We start from the raw sequence: 16,925 nt of genomic DNA, 5'->3' as shown, positions 1-16,925 counted from the left end.
TTTAAAACAATTTAAAAATACAACCATCTACATTTTCAAACAATTTACAAATACAACCATCTACAGTTTAAAACAATTTAAAAATACAACCATCTACATTTTCAAACAATTTAAAAATACAACCATCTACATTTTCAAACAATTTAAAAATACAACCATCTACAGTTTCAAACAATTGAAAAAAAAGGCAGAAAACTTGCCCTCCGTAAAACATTCTTGGCAAATGCTTTCGACTTGGTTTGTCTTCTGCTGGGTCAAGGGTCCATCTGATCACAGATGCCTGGTCTGCAAAGTACGGTCAGGGCAGCTACAGCATAGGTCTCAGCAGGCTCCCACTTCGGGCCGGAATCCAACCTTCATTCCCCGCCCATTACCCGTGGTGATAAACAATGGCAGACTTGCCCTCCAAAACGGATTCCCGTTAAAGGATTTAAAGTTGATTCATTACAATTAGGGCCTCAAAAGTCCTCCTGAGTCCTGTATTGTTATTTTTGGTTTCTACCTCAGGGCGGGCGTGCATGCCTGCCTGCTGCCCTTCTTGTCTGTGTAGTGGTAGCCGTTGCTCAGGCTCCACACCGAATTCCATCCCTCATTCCCCGGCCATTACCCGGGGTCACAAATGGCAGTCTTGCCCGCCTCCATATGATTCTCGTGAAAGGAATGTGGTGTCATCTTTGCCCGCCATAACTGGTTCTCGTTAAAGGATTTAAAGTACATTCATGTCAAATACAGCAAGCCCTCGATAATCCTCCTGTATTGTTATTTGTGGTCACTACCTCGGGGCGGGCGTGCATGCCTGCCTGCTGCCCTCCTTGGGTGTGTAGTGGTAGCCGTTGTTAAGCTTGGAGGTGTAATCTCCACAGTCAGCATGCAACACATAAGCTGACGTGAAGGAGGTACACACACCAGCACAAGGAATCAGGATATCCCCAGTTTAGTGGAGGAGAGGACTGACTCCAACAGGAGATTGTGGTGCACAGAGCCGGTGCAGATCCGAACAGCCACAAACAACACTTTCGTAATAACGTCTCAGCGCAAAGTAGCGCTGAGCGCATAAACCAGGACTGAGGAGATCAGGACAGGTAGACAGAATGAACACCTGCTTAACTAGCCACTACTTAGTGACAGCAAGCGTCCACAACAAGACAGACTGGAATGAGGCAGCCAATGCGTAGCAGCGATGGCGTGCCTCACAAAGACAGGACAGGATAGCCAGGAAATAGGAGGATCAAGATAGATGAACGTAACACAGACAAATATACAATAAGTATGTTTTCCTAGCGTATTACAATTACAGCTATCAATAAAACTATTTGTAACGTCTGACTAACATATGTATATATCGGCAATGAACCGATATATGACATAAGCAGGAACACTGACTAGCACTGGAGCAATACAGGGAACAGGACTCAGAAGGATTCGCTATCTCTTCGCAGAGATGAACGCAATCCACAAACGGTAACAGGACAGGATTCAGAAGGATTCGTTATCTCCTCGCAGAGATGAACGCGATCCACAAACAGGACCAGGAGCAGGATACTAGCTCAGCACGGGTGATCACGATACGCGCAAACTACCAAAACGTGCTGGAAGGCTGACTAACTGAACACAGGAAATAAACAGTTCGTGTACGTATATATCAGCGACACTGATGTATCAACGTAACACGAATACAAGGAAAATAACAAAATGCGCAAGTATGCGTATATATTGGCGATGAACCAACATATGACACAAGACAAGCAGAGTAACAACTTCTAGAAAAGAGCAGAACTAGGAGGACTCGCTGACCCCTTCGCAGGAGTCAGCGCAGTCCACACGGACTAGGAACGAGGTGGGGCACGAGCAGAGTAACAGACAGAATCTGAGACTATGGTAGCCCATGAGGCATTGCAGGAAGCAGTTCTTTATACTGAGGTCATCCAATGGGAGCAGACCTGCAGATTCCCACACAAGTGAATGGTAATTAATCACAGGCTGATAGCAGGAAAAGGCAGACAATGATATGCAGCCTGCAGGAAAGGGATTGCCCCTCCATTGCAGCAGACAATGTTTGTTTACACAAAAGCATATTAAACTGTCATTAACTTCAGAGCGACTGCAGATGGAATCAGCAACTAGTTTAAGTGCAAACCAAACTATGCAAGCAAATGCATGTAATGACATTAGAACTGCTTGGTTTGCAATACCACTGCAGTCAGCAGTAAACGCTGCAGAAGCGATCATAACAGCCGTTGCTCAGGCTCCACACCGGATTCCATCCCTCATTCCCCGGCTATTACCTGGGGTCACAAATGGCAGACTTGCCCGCCTCCATATGATTCTCGTGAAAGGAATGTGGTGTCATCTTTGCCCGCCACAACTGGTTCTCGTTAAAGGATTTAAAGTACATTCACTTCAAATACAGCAAGCCCTCGATAGTCCTCCTGTGTTGTTATTTTTGGTCACTACCTCGAGGCGGGCGTGCATGCCTGACTGCTGCCCTCCTTGGATGTGTAGTGGTAGCCGTTGCTCAGGCTCCAAACCGGATTCCATCCCTCATTCCCCGGCCATTACCCGGGGTCACAATGCCAGACTTGCCCGCCTCCATAGGATTCTCATTGTAGCGGTACTGAACAAGTACACAGCAAGTAGAAAATGTAATTTAAAAACAAAACGTAAGTTTTTTAACAATGCCATGGAAAGTTGAGAAGGCAGTCACACATTACCTGACATCACTGAGTGAGGAAGAGCAATCTCGCCATATTGCGCAGTAGTCCAGCATGGCCGTCACTACACAAACAGCTGGTAACTTGCGGTGCGTTACACAGTTAGTTTGGTGCGTCAGTGTGAAGCAGTACTCTAATTACACTACCTGATTGATGTATACACATGCAAGATGTTTGAAAGCACGTTAGGCCTGCAATTTAGTATTCAATGTGATTTCTGCCCTTAAAACACTGTTTTGCTTCACATCCAGATTTTTCCCCGGGACTTTTGCCGTGTATCCCACTCCGCCATGCCCCCCTCCAGGTGTTAGACCCCTTGAAACATCTTTTCCATCACTTTTGGGGCCAGCATAAGTTTTTCTATTTTTCAAAGTTTGCCTCCCCATTGAAGTCTATTGCGGTTCACGAACTTTTCCCAAATCGAACCTTCCGCGGAAGTTCGCAAACCCGGTTCGCAAACCTAAAATCGGAGGTTCGGCCTATCACTAGTACAGGGTACAGTTATACAGTGAGGGAACATTGGCAAGAGTTTCGTCACTCATCCTGATATCGCTCTCCATTACCACCGCACACCCGATTCACCACGATGGCCCAACATCTTGCAGCATGTCTGATCGATACATCCGACCAATTTCGGCACAAAATCGGTCGCATCATCGATCAGTCATTCTTTTGGCGGCACAGATTGTCATTATTATCTAATAATTACCTGCTCATTACCTGTATTCTGCTTATTACCTGTATTGTGGTATCTATTACATATTACCTGTAGTGTGCTGTCGGTCACCCCTGTCCCGTTATCATTGTCTGTAATCCTATGTATTGTACAGCGCTGTGTAATATGTTGGCACTATATAAATCCAATAAATATTAATAATTATTGATTCAGGTGTTCGATCGGCCGCCATGTCGAGATATGTATAAGCACCTTTAGATGCATTTTTTGTTGTTGTTGCAAGCAAATAATTTTTTCCCAACATAATTTTAATTTGCTACATTTCAGCAGTCAGAGTTGTCATATGTACATTTGTGTTGCAGGGGAACCTGGACTAGTAATTGGAAAAATCATTAAAAGTAACCCATTTCGCGGATATGCAAAAAACCCGACTCTGACCGAGAAGAAGATCATTCGGAATGCAATGGTAAAGGGAGATATGTATTTCAACAGTGGGGATTTGGTCAAAAGCGACAAAGAGGGATTTGTTTACTTTGTTGACCGCACTGGAGACACTTTTAGGTAAGCTAATTATTCCTATACATGCAGAACACAGTGATAGATCAGCTCACATCTGTTACCTCGCTGATTAACCACTTAATGACATGCTGACTTATAAAAACGTCCTGCTAGAGCCTCTTAACCTTTTGCCGACCGCGTCACACCGATGGGTGTGGCCCAGGACCGCCTAATGCCAATTGGCGTAAAGTCCTGGGGCTCTGTTTTGAATGAGATCGCGCTCACGCTGCGCGCGCATCTCATTCTCGGAGGGCGTAGCTCTGCCCCCTCTTCAGTCTCCGAGCGGCTGTTGCCGCTCGGGAGACTGTTAGATGGCGTAATCGCCGTCTAATTACCCGTACGGCGCTGCGATCAGCAGCAGTGCTGTACTGGGGACAGCCGTGTGACACGGCTGTCCCCTCCTGAGCCACGGAGGTGATCGGCTGTCATAGGCTGAAGCCTATGACAGCTGATCACAGGGATTGGCCGGCGGGGGGAGGGAGGGAGGGGGGTTTAGAAGAGAAAAGAAAAAGCACACACTTTTTATTAAAAACAAAAACAAATAAACACATACAAATAAACAAACAAACACTGGGGGGGGGGGGGCGATGAGACCCCACCAACAGAGAGCTCTGTTGGTGGGGAGAAAAGGGGGGAGGAATCACTTGTGTGCTGTGTTTTGCGGTCCTGCTGCTTGGCCTTAAACCTGCAGTGGCCAATTTAATGAAAATGTGCCTGGTCTTTTGGGGGGTTTAACACAGCAGTCCTGAAGAGGTTAATGGCTCCAGGACGTTTTTATAAGTCAGACAGTGCTGCTGCCTCTGTGCGCGTGCACGTGCGCACCCCCGTGGGTGCGCGTGCATCCCCATGCATGTGACAAAAAAAAAACACCCCAAAAAAAATACACCTTTATTTCCAAACGATACATTGTCACCATACTTTGTACTAGGGTCATAATTAAAATGTTGTGATAACCAGGACAAGTGGGCAGATAAAATGTGTGGGTTTTATGTACAGTAGCAGTGTTTATCTTAAAACCATAGGGGATAAAATTGGAGAAATAGTGTATTTTTTCATTTTTTCCTTGTATTTCCCTTTAAAATGCATAGAAAATAAAGTAATTACTGAAAACAAATATCAACAACAAAAAGCCCAATTTGTGGTGAAAAAAACAAGATATAGATCATTTAATTGTGATTAGCATTGATTAAGCTATTGGCAAATGAAAGGGATGATCACTGAAAGGTGAAAATCGCTCTTGTCCGTTAGGGTAAAAACCGCTTTGGGGTGAAGTGGTTAAGCAACAAAATGTAGATTTTTTTTATGGCATAACTCTCAGCAGCTCTTTTTTTACGAGCAAATTTACAAGCAAATTCTCTTGTACCGCTTTTAGAAGATTAATATATTTACAATCACACAGATAGGAATCTGTGTGATTGTAAATATATTAAAGGGATACTGTAGGGGGGTCGGGGGAAAATGAGTGGAACTTACCCGGGGCTTCTAATGGTCCGCCGCAGACATCCTGTACCCGCGCAGCCACTCGCCGATGCTCCGGCCCTGCCTGCAGATCACTTCTAGAATTTCAGACTTTAAAGTCTGAAAACCACTGTGCCTGCATTGCCATGTCCTCGCTCCCGTTGATGTCACCAGGAGCGTACTGCACAGGCACAGACCATACTGGGCTTGTGCAGTACGCTCCTGGTGACATCAGCGGGAGCGAAGACATGGCAATGCAGGCACAGTGGTTTTCAGACTTTAAAGTCTGACATTCCAGAAGTGAACCAGAGGCGAGGCCGGAGCATTGGGGAGTGGCTACGTGGGCACAGGATGTCTGCGGGGGACCATTAGAAGCCCCGGGTAACTTCAACTAATTTTCCCCTGACCCCCTACAGTATCCCTTTAATCTTCTAAAAATATTTGGTTACATTGGTCTGCATTTCATGTACAACATCACAACTGTCTTGCTTATCTCCAAATGCTAATATATGGGAAGGCTACGGATTGAATAAAGCGCCAGTGTGTTTTGAAAAAGGAAAATATGTGTTTTGATATGGAATTCTTTGAACAGACCTGGCTGGAAGTGGGGGGAAGACAGGGTTTTTGGGGAATTTCTGTGCTCCAGGCAAGGTCCTTTTTGACCCCATATGGGGAAATAATATTAATACTACAAATAGAAAGATTGTAGCCAACAATAAGGCCATGTTTACACCTAATCAGTTGCTCTCAGTTTTAACTGAAAGGACAACTGATTTTCAAAGTAATGCCCATGTTTTCTTTTGGCACAGTTCACACTTAACGCATTTGAACTGAAATCTTTTTCACAATGCTATGGAAAAAACATGCACCAACGCATACTAACGCATACTAACGCACACTAACGCATACCAACTGATTAAGTGTAAAAGGTCCCTAACTAGTTTTGATCTTGGCCATTACAAATAAATAGGTTATTCTATATACAAAAATGATGTTGTTTATCAAAGTAAGTCTATAAAGGATACAGATATTATTACTAAGCCAGATACTCCTCACTGGCTCAAACTCACTGAACCCACATAACAAACCATTTCAATATTTGTTATGAAGAGTATAATAAGGGAATTAAAAAGAGCACTTTTTTATAAGAATTCCATAAATCATAATGTCCTAATAGTACCTCTGTGATGTCTGCTTCTGCAGGTGTCAATCTAGTAATCTGCCTGGTTTATCAATACTTAAGATGGCCCTGGATGAAGACATGACTTGAGGTGTGATGGGGACCGTACTTTTGTATAAATAAGTTTGTGCCCAAAAGTGTCCTATCTTTTTCACACAGAGGCCCATATGCAATTCACTTTTTCTCCACAGTTTTCTCCTAGGTGATATTTTTAAACTTGTCAATAAAATGCCTTTTAAGCCACCAGAAAGCAAGAACATACTCAAAATAATTTTGATAGTACTTATTCACCTACTTGATGGTACTTTTTTAGTTGAAAAGTGCTGGAAAGTTATTTAAAACTGAAGATGAAAAATTATCTCCTAGGAGAAAACTCAGGTGAAAAAGAGAATTGCATATGGCCCAGAAAGTTGGATGGTATGGCTGAACGCAAGAGTTGTTTATAGCCTCAACAACCTAAAGTATTTCACTTAAAGCGGACCCAAACCAAACATTTTTTTAATTCAAAATATTTAGTTGCACCACTCTAACACATACAAAGATAAATAAACACTCCTTCAAGCCTATAAGCATTTCAGTGCATGCTTTTCACCCTTCTCTTTTCATAACTAATGTTATACAGGTGGCAGCCATTAGCAATTCCTCCTTTGCTGGAGACCATCTACTAAACCAGTTTGCCGGATTCTGTCCCGGCAATATGAAAGGAAGGGGGGGGGGGGGGGAGGGTTCGTCCAATAAATGTAAAATATTTTATATTTGTCATCATGCAGCCGACAAAAAGGCTGCTATTTATTATTATAATGTAGAAAATAGATTTTATTTCTGAAATCTTGAATTTTTAATTTGGGTCCACTTTAAGGTGGACCTGAGCTCTTGCACAGAACACAAGGAAAACAGAGAGAAATGCACCCGGTGTGTTTTTAGAAAGAAGAGCCTGTCTAATTCCCCCCTCATCTTCAAGTAATCACACGTGTAATTTGCTCTCTCAGCTGTGTCAGCTCAGAAATTTGGCAGTCCTCGGCAGACACAGTTAAAGTGGAATATAACCCTGCATTTCATCTTTGCTCTAAAACATTATTTACAGCATATTATATGCAACCAGCATTTTTTTTACTAGACGAGCATTGAAAGGGTTACTGTGAGAAAACGCGGAAAAGCCGTGCGCTTTGAGCAAGGCGGCTGATTCCGCGTCAAACGCGGCGGTTTGCACGCGTAGGCCTACATCTGCCAGTATGGCTGAACGCGGAGAAACCGCCGCATGTCTTAATAGCGGTGCGGCGGGCTCCGCGTCCAGTGCGTCGGGTGGTACGCAAGACATGTCTGGTGTGGCTGGGACTGATAGTCCACATAAGTTCAGAAGGACGCGCGCGCGCGTGTTGAGAGGCAGAACTTTTATGACAGCCAGAAGGGAGTCAGCTGACCAAGCCGGTCAGCTGACGATTGTACCGGTTCCCATTGGTCCAGCACTTAGGGGAGGCGCTGGAGAGCGCTGGGCTATATATACTGGGTGCTGGTCATTCACTGGTTGTCTGTTGTTGCGATCACTACGTGGAAGCACTCAGACCTTATTGTCAGAATCTGTGTTATCATTCTGTGTTGATGATCAAGGACCTCACACCCAAGATTAGGAATCTGTTATCTTTCTGTTATACCTCAGACTAGTTCCAGGGTGTTGATGATCAAGGACCTCACACCCAGGGGAGGACTGGGACCTTTTGGCCTGGGGGGACAACACAAACTAGAGGCCCGTTTCACGGCATCCCCAGCCCAAAGCCAAATCTTTGTGTGCAAATCTTCAAATTGTGATGACTAACACACACACACACACACACACACACACACACACACACACACACACACACACACACCCATTTCTCCGCACGCACTATCTACCTGTCTGTGTCTGATGCCTAACCTTAAAGGAGTTATCAGGCTTTTTTTTTATGAAAATAAGTGCTACTTACCCAGGGCTTGTCCATGCCCCAAGCTCCCAGCATGTCCCTCGCTGTAGCTCTGCAGTCAGCTGTTCGCTGCCGCTGCCTCCCAGCCCCTGGCGATGACGTCGGGCCGACTGCGCCTGTGCGCCACATGGACCAGAGCGTACTGTGCAGACGCAGAACTACTGCGCCTGCGCAGTACACTCCGGTCCACGTGGCGGTGATTGACAGTGCTGCTCGCACAGGCGCAGTACAGGCCGACATCCAGGTGGGACTGGTGCCATCACCGGGGACTGGGAGGCAGCGGCAGCGAATGGCTGACTGCAGAGCTGCGGCGAGGGACATGCTGGAAGCGTGGGGCTGGAGGAAGCCCCGGGTAAGTAGCACTTATTTCATTAAAAATGCCTGATAACTCCTTTAAACACCCCCCCCCCCCCCCCACACACACACACACACACACACACACAAACCTACCTACCTACCTGGTGATGCCTAACCCCACTCCTGCCCACCCACCATACAAACTACTTGTCTGACACCTACCCCCTCCCCCCCCCCCCCAACTACCTGTTTGACAGTGCCCAACTGCCTGCCTCCCCCCTCCCCTGCCGCCAATCACACCACAAGAAGAAAAAACGTTCCCCCTCAGGCCAGGGTCAGAATGGGGATGATTATCACACACACAAAAAAAACTCAGAGGGCACTGGCCTGGGCAGAGAATTGAATTTGACAGCAGTAGCAGGCAGGCAGCAAAGTGTGAGTAACTCAGTGACAAGAAGGGAGAAGAAGTACAGAAACAAAATTTATAAAAACCACCTTCTCCTCTGGCAACCTGGACCCAACCTCCTCTATCCTCCTGTCTCCTCAGTCCTACACCTCCTCCACAGCAGCAAGCAGCCCCCCAGAGTGTCCGACTCCTCCAGCCAGGACAGCCAGCCACTCGTAGCCGCAGCTCCAGGCCCCCAGCCCCCCCAGCACAGAAAGCTGAAGAGTGAGACAGCTCACTCCGACGACACCTCAGGCACAGCAGCACAGGGGAGGACTGTGTCCGACTCCTCCAGCCAGCCACTCGTAGCCACAGCTCCAGGCCCCCAGCCCCCCCAGCACAGAAAGCTGAAGAGTGAGACAGCTCACTCCGATGAAACCGCAGGCACAGCAGTACGTTGCGGGCGGCAATGGCTCCAGGCAGGGGGCGGAGTCAAGCAGGGTCAACCCACCGGGCCGGAGAGGACCTAAGCTATTTGTGTCCTTGTGCCGCTCACATCCACCGCAGGCGCAGCCACGCACAAGGGCACACCACGGCCGGCCGCCTCAGCCCCTTCTTTGATTGGATACTTCAACTTGCCGGGAAATATCGCGCGAGGTTGCGATCCCCACTGCGAACCTGTCACCTGTGGTATGTCTGCGGCCGCTGCGTATAGCAGCGGCCGGCCCTAATTACTTAAGATTCGGGCGGCCCGGGGGGCAATTGCCCCCCGTCCCCCTGGGCCAGTCCTCCCCTGCTCACACCCAAGATTAGGAATCTGTGTTATCATTCTGTTATACCTCAGACTAGTTCCAGGGTGTTGATGATCACGGAGCTCACACCCAAGACTAGGCATTGTTTATTATCTGTTATGACTTTCTGCTTTCCTGACCACTCTTCTGTTTACTGATTTGGTACTTCGCTATATCTGATACTCTGTTGCCAAACCCTGCTTGCCTAAGGATTACCAAATCAGCCTCCTGTCTTTGTACTTTGTATGTCCGTGTGTTGCCGACCTGGCTTGTCTGACCTTGAGAGCTATCTCCCCAGTTAAAAGATAGTTCACAGATCAGTCAGTGACATCCTTCTATTGGTGTCACTCACGCTCTGGTCCTTCCCTCTCCCAGTCTGACTCCTCCCTGCGGGAGAGTCTCAGGCTGCTGAAAGGTACTTACTCTAGCAGTATTTCTTACTGCCTTGTACCTGTCCTCCTGGTATTGTTCTCAAATTATTACTGTTGCACCAAACACTCATATCTCTCAGGTGTCCAGAGGTTAGTAATATATCTGATTATCGGTGATACTGCAGATCATCAATAATCAGGTATATATATCTGTATTTTTGGTGATACTGCAGATCACCGATAATCAGATCCTCTCTGTGTTACACCGATCGTTACAGTTACACACAGAGCTTGAAAGTTCAGTGCAGTGAAATGCAGACGAATCCGAACTTTAGATAATGTTATCTTGTGTTTACTTAAATGTATCAAGTGAGGAATGTGACACATTCTCTGACTGTGGAGAAGCTGCTCAACACAGACACAGAGTCAAAGCATGTCTGCTTGAATGAATGAATGAATGAATAAAACCAGTTATTAATATAATGCAAAGTCAGCTCGCAAAGCAAAAAACTGTACTTTTGGGAACCTATAACTTCTAAATGAATAATAATACTTATGTACAAATGCAAATATGATAACCATATAGCATATAAAAAGTAGGAAAATATGTTTTTTATTGAATATTATGTCAGGGCTTTATACCGCTTTAATATGTAAACACAGGATGTTAACACTTTGTCGGCTTTCATGAAAGCAGGAAATAGACACACTGCAGATTTTTTTGCAGGAGTTCTGTAAGCTGCAACACATATTTTTCTTTAAAGGTTATTATGCTGTTGCTAATCTTTTAGAGAGGAATGCTTAAGAATGCTTTAAGAATGAATGAGCTGGATTTAACTTAGCCATGCAATGGCAACTCCCAGCAGTTGTTGGTTGTTATGCCAAATGAATGCCCCTTTAATGTATCATCAAGTAGATTCCATTTTGCACTCTCGGGAAATGGGTACTTATCCGTTAGCCGGGCGCATCCGGCAGGTGGCGCTGTTGTAGCGAATCTCGATGCGCTGGGTTGTATCCAGTGCAGTTTCTAGGCTAAAATGCACCCAGGGCGAGTGTGTAAAAATTGCGCCCCCCCCCCCAAGCAAGGTATGGGTGCCCGCAGTATAGGTTAGCCAGGTCTAGTTGCACTTAGTATAGGTCCCCCCAGTATAGGTAGCCAAGAATAGGTACCCCAGTATAGGTAGCCAGGCATAGGTGAGCCAGTATAGTTGCCCCCGCTATAGGTTAGCCAGGTAGGTGCCTCCAGTATAGGTAGCCAGTATAGTTGCCCCCAGTAAAGGTTAGATAGGCAGGCGCCCCCGGTATAATTTAGATAGGTAGGTGCCCCAGTACAGGTTAGCTAGGTGGGTGCCTCTAATATAGGTAGCCAGAATAGTTGCCCCCAGCATAGGTTAGATAGGTAGGTGCCCCCAGTATAGGTTATTTAGGTAGGTGTCTGCAATATAGGTAGCCAGTATAGTTGCCACCTGTATAGGCTAGCTAGGTAGGTGCCCCCAATACAGGTGAGATAAGTGCCCCCAGCGTAGGTTAGATAGGTAGCTGCCCCTCAGTGTAGGTTAGATTAGGTAGCTGCCCCCAGTGTAGGTTAGATAGGTAGCTGCCCCCCAGTGTAGGTTAGATAGGTAGCTGCCCCCCAGTGTAGGTTAGATTAGGTAGGTGCACCCCAGTACAGGTTAGATAGGTAGCTGCCCCCCAGCGTAGGTTAGATTAGGTAGCTGCCCCCCAGTATAGATTAGATAGGTAGCTGCCCCCCAGTGTAGGTTAGATAGGTAGCTGCCCCCAGTGTAGGTTAGATTAGGTAGGTGCCCCCCAGTATAGGTTAGATAGGTAGGTGCCCCCCAGTATAGGTTAGATAGGTAGGTGCCCCCCAGCATAGGTTAGATTAGGTAGGTGCCCCTCAGTATAGGTTAGATAGGTAGCTGCCCCCCAGTATAGGTTAGATGGGTAGCTGCCCCCCAGTATAGGTTAGATTAGGTAGGTGCCCCCCAGTATAGGTTAGATTAGGTAGCTGCCCCCCAGTATAGGTTAGATTAGGTAGCTGCCCCCCAGTATAGGTTAGATTAGGTAGCTGCCCCCCAGCGTAGGTTAGATTAAGTAGGTGCCCCCCAGTGTCGGTTAGATTAACCACCTTAGCGGTATGGACGAGCTCAGCTCGTCCATTACCGCCAGAGGGTGCCGCTCAGGCCCTGCTGGGCCGATTTTAATGAAATAAAGTGCAGCACACGCAGCCGGCACTTTGCCAGCCGCGTGTGCTGCCTGATCGCCGCCGCTCTGCGGCGATCCGCCGTCAGCAGCGGCGAAAGAGGGTCCCCCCAGCCGCCTGAGCCCTGTGCAGCCGGAACAAATAGTTCCGGCCAGCGCTAAGGGCTGGATCGGAGGCGGCAGACGTCAGGACGTCGGCTGACGTCCATGACGTCACTCCGCTCGTCGCCATGGCGACGAAGTAAGCAAAACACGGAAGGCCGCTCATTGCGGCCTTACGTGTTACTTTTGGCCGCCGGAGGCGATCAGAAGAACGCCTCCGGAGCGCCCTCTGGTGGGCTTTCATGCAGCCAACTTTCAGTTGGCTGCATGAAATAGTTTTTTTTTTATTTAAAAAAAACCCTCCCGCAGCCACCCTGGCGATCTTAATAGAACGCCAGGGTGGTTAAGTAGGTGCCCCCCAGTGTAAATTAGATTAGGTAGGTGCCCCCCAGTGTAAGTTAGATTAGGTAGGTGCCCCCCAGTGTAGGTTAGATTAGGTAGGTGCCCCCCAGCATAGGTTAGATAGGTAGGTGCCCCCCAGCATAGGTTAGATTAGGTAGGTGCCCCCCAGGGTAGGTCAGATTAGGTAGGTGCCCCCCAGGGTAGATTAGATTAGGTAGGTGCCCCCCAGCGTAGGTTAGATTAGGTAGGTGCCCCCCAGGGTAGGTTAGATTAGGTAGGTGCCCCCCAGCGTAGGTTAGATTAGGTAGGCGCCCCCCAGGGTAGGTTAGATTAGGTAGGTGCCCCCCCGGGTAGGTTAGATTAGGTAGGTGCCCCCCAGGGTAGGTTAGATAGGTAGCTGTCCCCCATAATGGAGGGGGGAGCCGGAGCCGCGGGGAGGGCAGCCCGACCTCTCCCTCCCTCTCCTGGGCCGCCCTCCGTGCTCCCCCCTCAGATGCAGAGCGCAGCAGCAGCCAGGGAGGGAGCGCTGTATACTACATACCTTCCTGCGTTCCAAGCGCTGCTCTCTCGCCGCCGGTCTCTTCCTCTCTGCCGCCTATACGATGATACACACGCTGGTTCCTGTTTAGCCGGAACCAGCGTGTGTATCATCGTATAGGCGGCAGAGAGGAAGAGACCGGCGGCGAGAGCGCAGCGCTTGGAACGCAGGAAGGTATGTAGTATACAGCGCTCCCTCCCTGGCTGCTGCTGCGCTCTGCATCTGAGGGGGGAGCACGGAGGGCGGCCCAGGAGAGGGAGGGAGAGGGAGGGAGAGGTCGGGCTGCCCTCCCCGCGGCTCCGGCTCCCCCCTCCATTTCAGCGCCCACCTCCCAACAGCGCCCCGGGCGGCAGCACGGGCCGCACGGCCCTAAAAACGGGCCTGGTTGTATCTAATTCCATTCATACTTCAACGTAGTACTGTGTGAATGGAAGCGCCGCAGGTGGCGCTAATTACATTGATACGTTGATAACAATACAGTGTTAATGGCAAGGAATACATTGTAGGCACTTTTACATGGAATTCAAATGAAGGCGGCGGCAATGTAACAGATGAAGCCGCCGCCTTCGTCTGTTCTTCTTCTTCTTCTCCCCCTTTGCCCTCCTCTCGCTTCTACAATGCTGGCAGCCTGCGGGGACATGCGTCTCCCCCCAGAGTCGTTTGTCGCGGCAGGGAATCCTGCTTGTTTCCTTGCGACGAACGACTGTGGGGGGGACAGGCGTGCCCCCCCCCCCCCCCAGCTGGCAGGGTTGTATAGTTGAGAGAGGGCAAAGGGGGAGAAGAAGAACAGACGAAGGCGGCGGCTTCATCTGTTACATTGCCGCCGCCTTCATTTGAATTCCATTAAGTGCCAGTGCCGGCCACTTCAAATACAATGTATTCCTTGCCATTAACACTGTATTGTTATCAACGTATCAATGTAATTAGCGCCACCTGCAGTGCTTCCATTCACACAGTACTACATTTAAGTATGAATGGAATTAGATACAACCCAGCGCATTGAAATTCGATACAACAGCGCCACCTGCCGGATACGCCCGGCTAACGGATAAGTACCGGGAAATGTTTTTAACCTGGGCCATTGTCTATACAAATTGATCCTGGTGCTGTACTGGGTATTAATCCTGGTAATGGAGCTGGTGCTGTACTGGTTATTATTCCTAGTGTTGTATTGGTAATTATTCCTAGTATTGCAGCTGGTGTTGTACTGGTAATTATTCCTAGTAATGCAGCTGGTGTTGTACTGGTAATTATTCCTAGTAATGGAGCTGGTGGTGTACTGGTAATAATTCCTAGTATTGCAGCTGTGGTTGTACTGGTAATTATTCCTAGTAATGCAGCTGGTGTTGTACTGGTAATTATTCCTAGTAATGCAGCTGGTGTTGTACTGGTAATTATTCCTAGTAATGCAGCTGGTGTTGTACTGGTAATTATTCCTAGTAATGCAGCTGGTTGTACTGGTAATTATTCCTAGTAATGCAGCTGGTGTTGTACTGTATAACCAGTACGACACCAGATGGATCACCAAGAATAATAACAACACCTCATGACAACACAGAAATGTGAACATACCTACATAATAGTATGGGCAAGTTCACACGTAGCATTATTGAACAATTGAATGCATATAGCATGAAATATATATGTGTGTATATATATATATATATATATATATATATATATATATATATATATATATATATATATATATATATATACAGTGGTGTGAAAAACTATTTGCCCCCTTCCTGAATTCTTATTCTTTTGCATGTTTGTCACACTTAAATGTTTCTGCTCATCAAAAACCGTTAACTATTAGTCAAAGATAACATAATTGAACACAAAATGCAGTTTTAAATGATGGTTTTTATTATTTAGTGAGAAAAAAAACCTCCAAATCTACATGGCCCTGTGTGAAAAAGTGATTGCCCCCTTGTTAAAAAATCACTTAACTGTGGTTTATCACACCTGAGTTCAATTTCTGTAGTCACCCCCAGGCCTGATTACTGCCACACCTGTTTTAATCAAGAAATCACTTAAATAGGAGCTATCTGACACAGTGCTGGGCCGAAATTACGCATTAGCGTAATTACGCATCGTAATTCACTACAAATGCACCGTAAGCGTTACGTGTAAGGTTACGGTATTACGCGTAATTAATTACGCGTAGACCGTAGGTTACGTTATTACGCGTAACAAATTACGCGTAAGACAGTAAACTCCCATTGAAATTACACAGTCTGCCGTAATCGCGTAATATTACGCTCCCGTATATTATATAAAAAAGCCGCCGACTTTAAGGGTTAATAGCAACGCCCCCTTAAGTGCTAAGAACCTCAAATTTGGAGAATATATTAAGGAGATCAGAAGGAATAAGAGGAAAAAAATTTTTTTCAAAAAGACCTTATAGTTTTTGAGAAAATCGATGTTAAAGTTTCAAAGGAAAAATATATACATTTAAAAACCCGCCGACTTTAACGGTTAATAGCAAAGCCTGCTTAAAATTTAGGAACACCAAATTCACAGGGTATATTAAGAGGATCAGTGGGAATAAGAGGAAATTTTTTTTTTTCAAAAAGACATTATAGTTTTTGAGAAAATCGATTTTTAAGTTTCAAGGGCAAAAATGTCTTTTAAATGCGGAAAATGTCAGGTTTTTTTTGCACAGGTAACAATAGTGTTTTATTTTCATAGATTCCCCCAAGTGGGAAGAGTTTTACTTACTTCGTTCTGAGTGTGGGAAATATTAAAAAAAAACGACGTGGGGTCCCCCCTCCCAGACCTCTTTAACCCCTTGTCCCCCATGCAGACTGGGATAGCCAGAATGCGGAGCACCAACCGCGTGGGGCTCCGCACCCTGACTATACCAGCCCGCATGGTCCATGGATTGGGGGGTCTCGGAAGGGGAGGGGCAGCCAAGCTTTCCCCTCCCCCTCCGAGCCCTTGTCCAATCCAAGGACAAGGGGCTCTTCTCCACCTCCGATGGGCGGTGGAGGTGGAGGCCGCGATTTCCTGGGGGGGGGGGGGTTCATGGTGGCATCTGGGAGTCCCCTTCAAAAAGGGGTCCCCCAGATGCCCACCCCCCCTCCCAGGAGAAATGAGTATAGAGGTACTTGTACCCCTTACCCATTTCCTTTAAGAGTTAAAAGTAAATAAACACACAAACACATAGAAAAAGTATTTTAATTGAACAAAAAATATAACCACGAAAAAAGTCCTTTAATATTCTTAATTAACCATTAATACTTACCTGTCCCTTTAAAAGCCAGTTCCCACGCAATATCCTCGGAAATATACTAATCAGTTACAATGTAACAAAGTTGTTACAATGTAACAACTTTGTTACTTTGTAA

At 46.7% G+C, this 16,925-nt stretch overlaps 1 protein-coding gene across 2 annotated transcripts in view; it reads left to right on the top strand.

Annotated features, from left to right (window-relative positions):
• LOC137563314 (long-chain fatty acid transport protein 2-like) overlaps window positions 1-16,925 on the top strand; it is a 110,074-nt gene that overhangs the window by 62,235 nt on the left and 30,914 nt on the right. For both annotated transcript variants that reach the window (XM_068275609.1, XM_068275608.1), the window contains exon 8: window positions 3,750-3,948. In XM_068275609.1, coding sequence (XP_068131710.1) covers window positions 3,750-3,948 — 199 coding nt within the window. The remainder of the gene's footprint in view (window positions 1-3,749; window positions 3,949-16,925) is intronic.

Source organism: Hyperolius riggenbachi, chromosome 3 (genome assembly GCF_040937935.1).
Source record: "Hyperolius riggenbachi isolate aHypRig1 chromosome 3, aHypRig1.pri, whole genome shotgun sequence".
Lineage (NCBI taxonomy): Eukaryota > Metazoa > Chordata > Amphibia > Anura > Hyperoliidae > Hyperolius > Hyperolius riggenbachi.
Note: the sequence above shows the minus strand (reverse complement) of the source record. Positions and strands in the feature narration are given on the sequence as shown.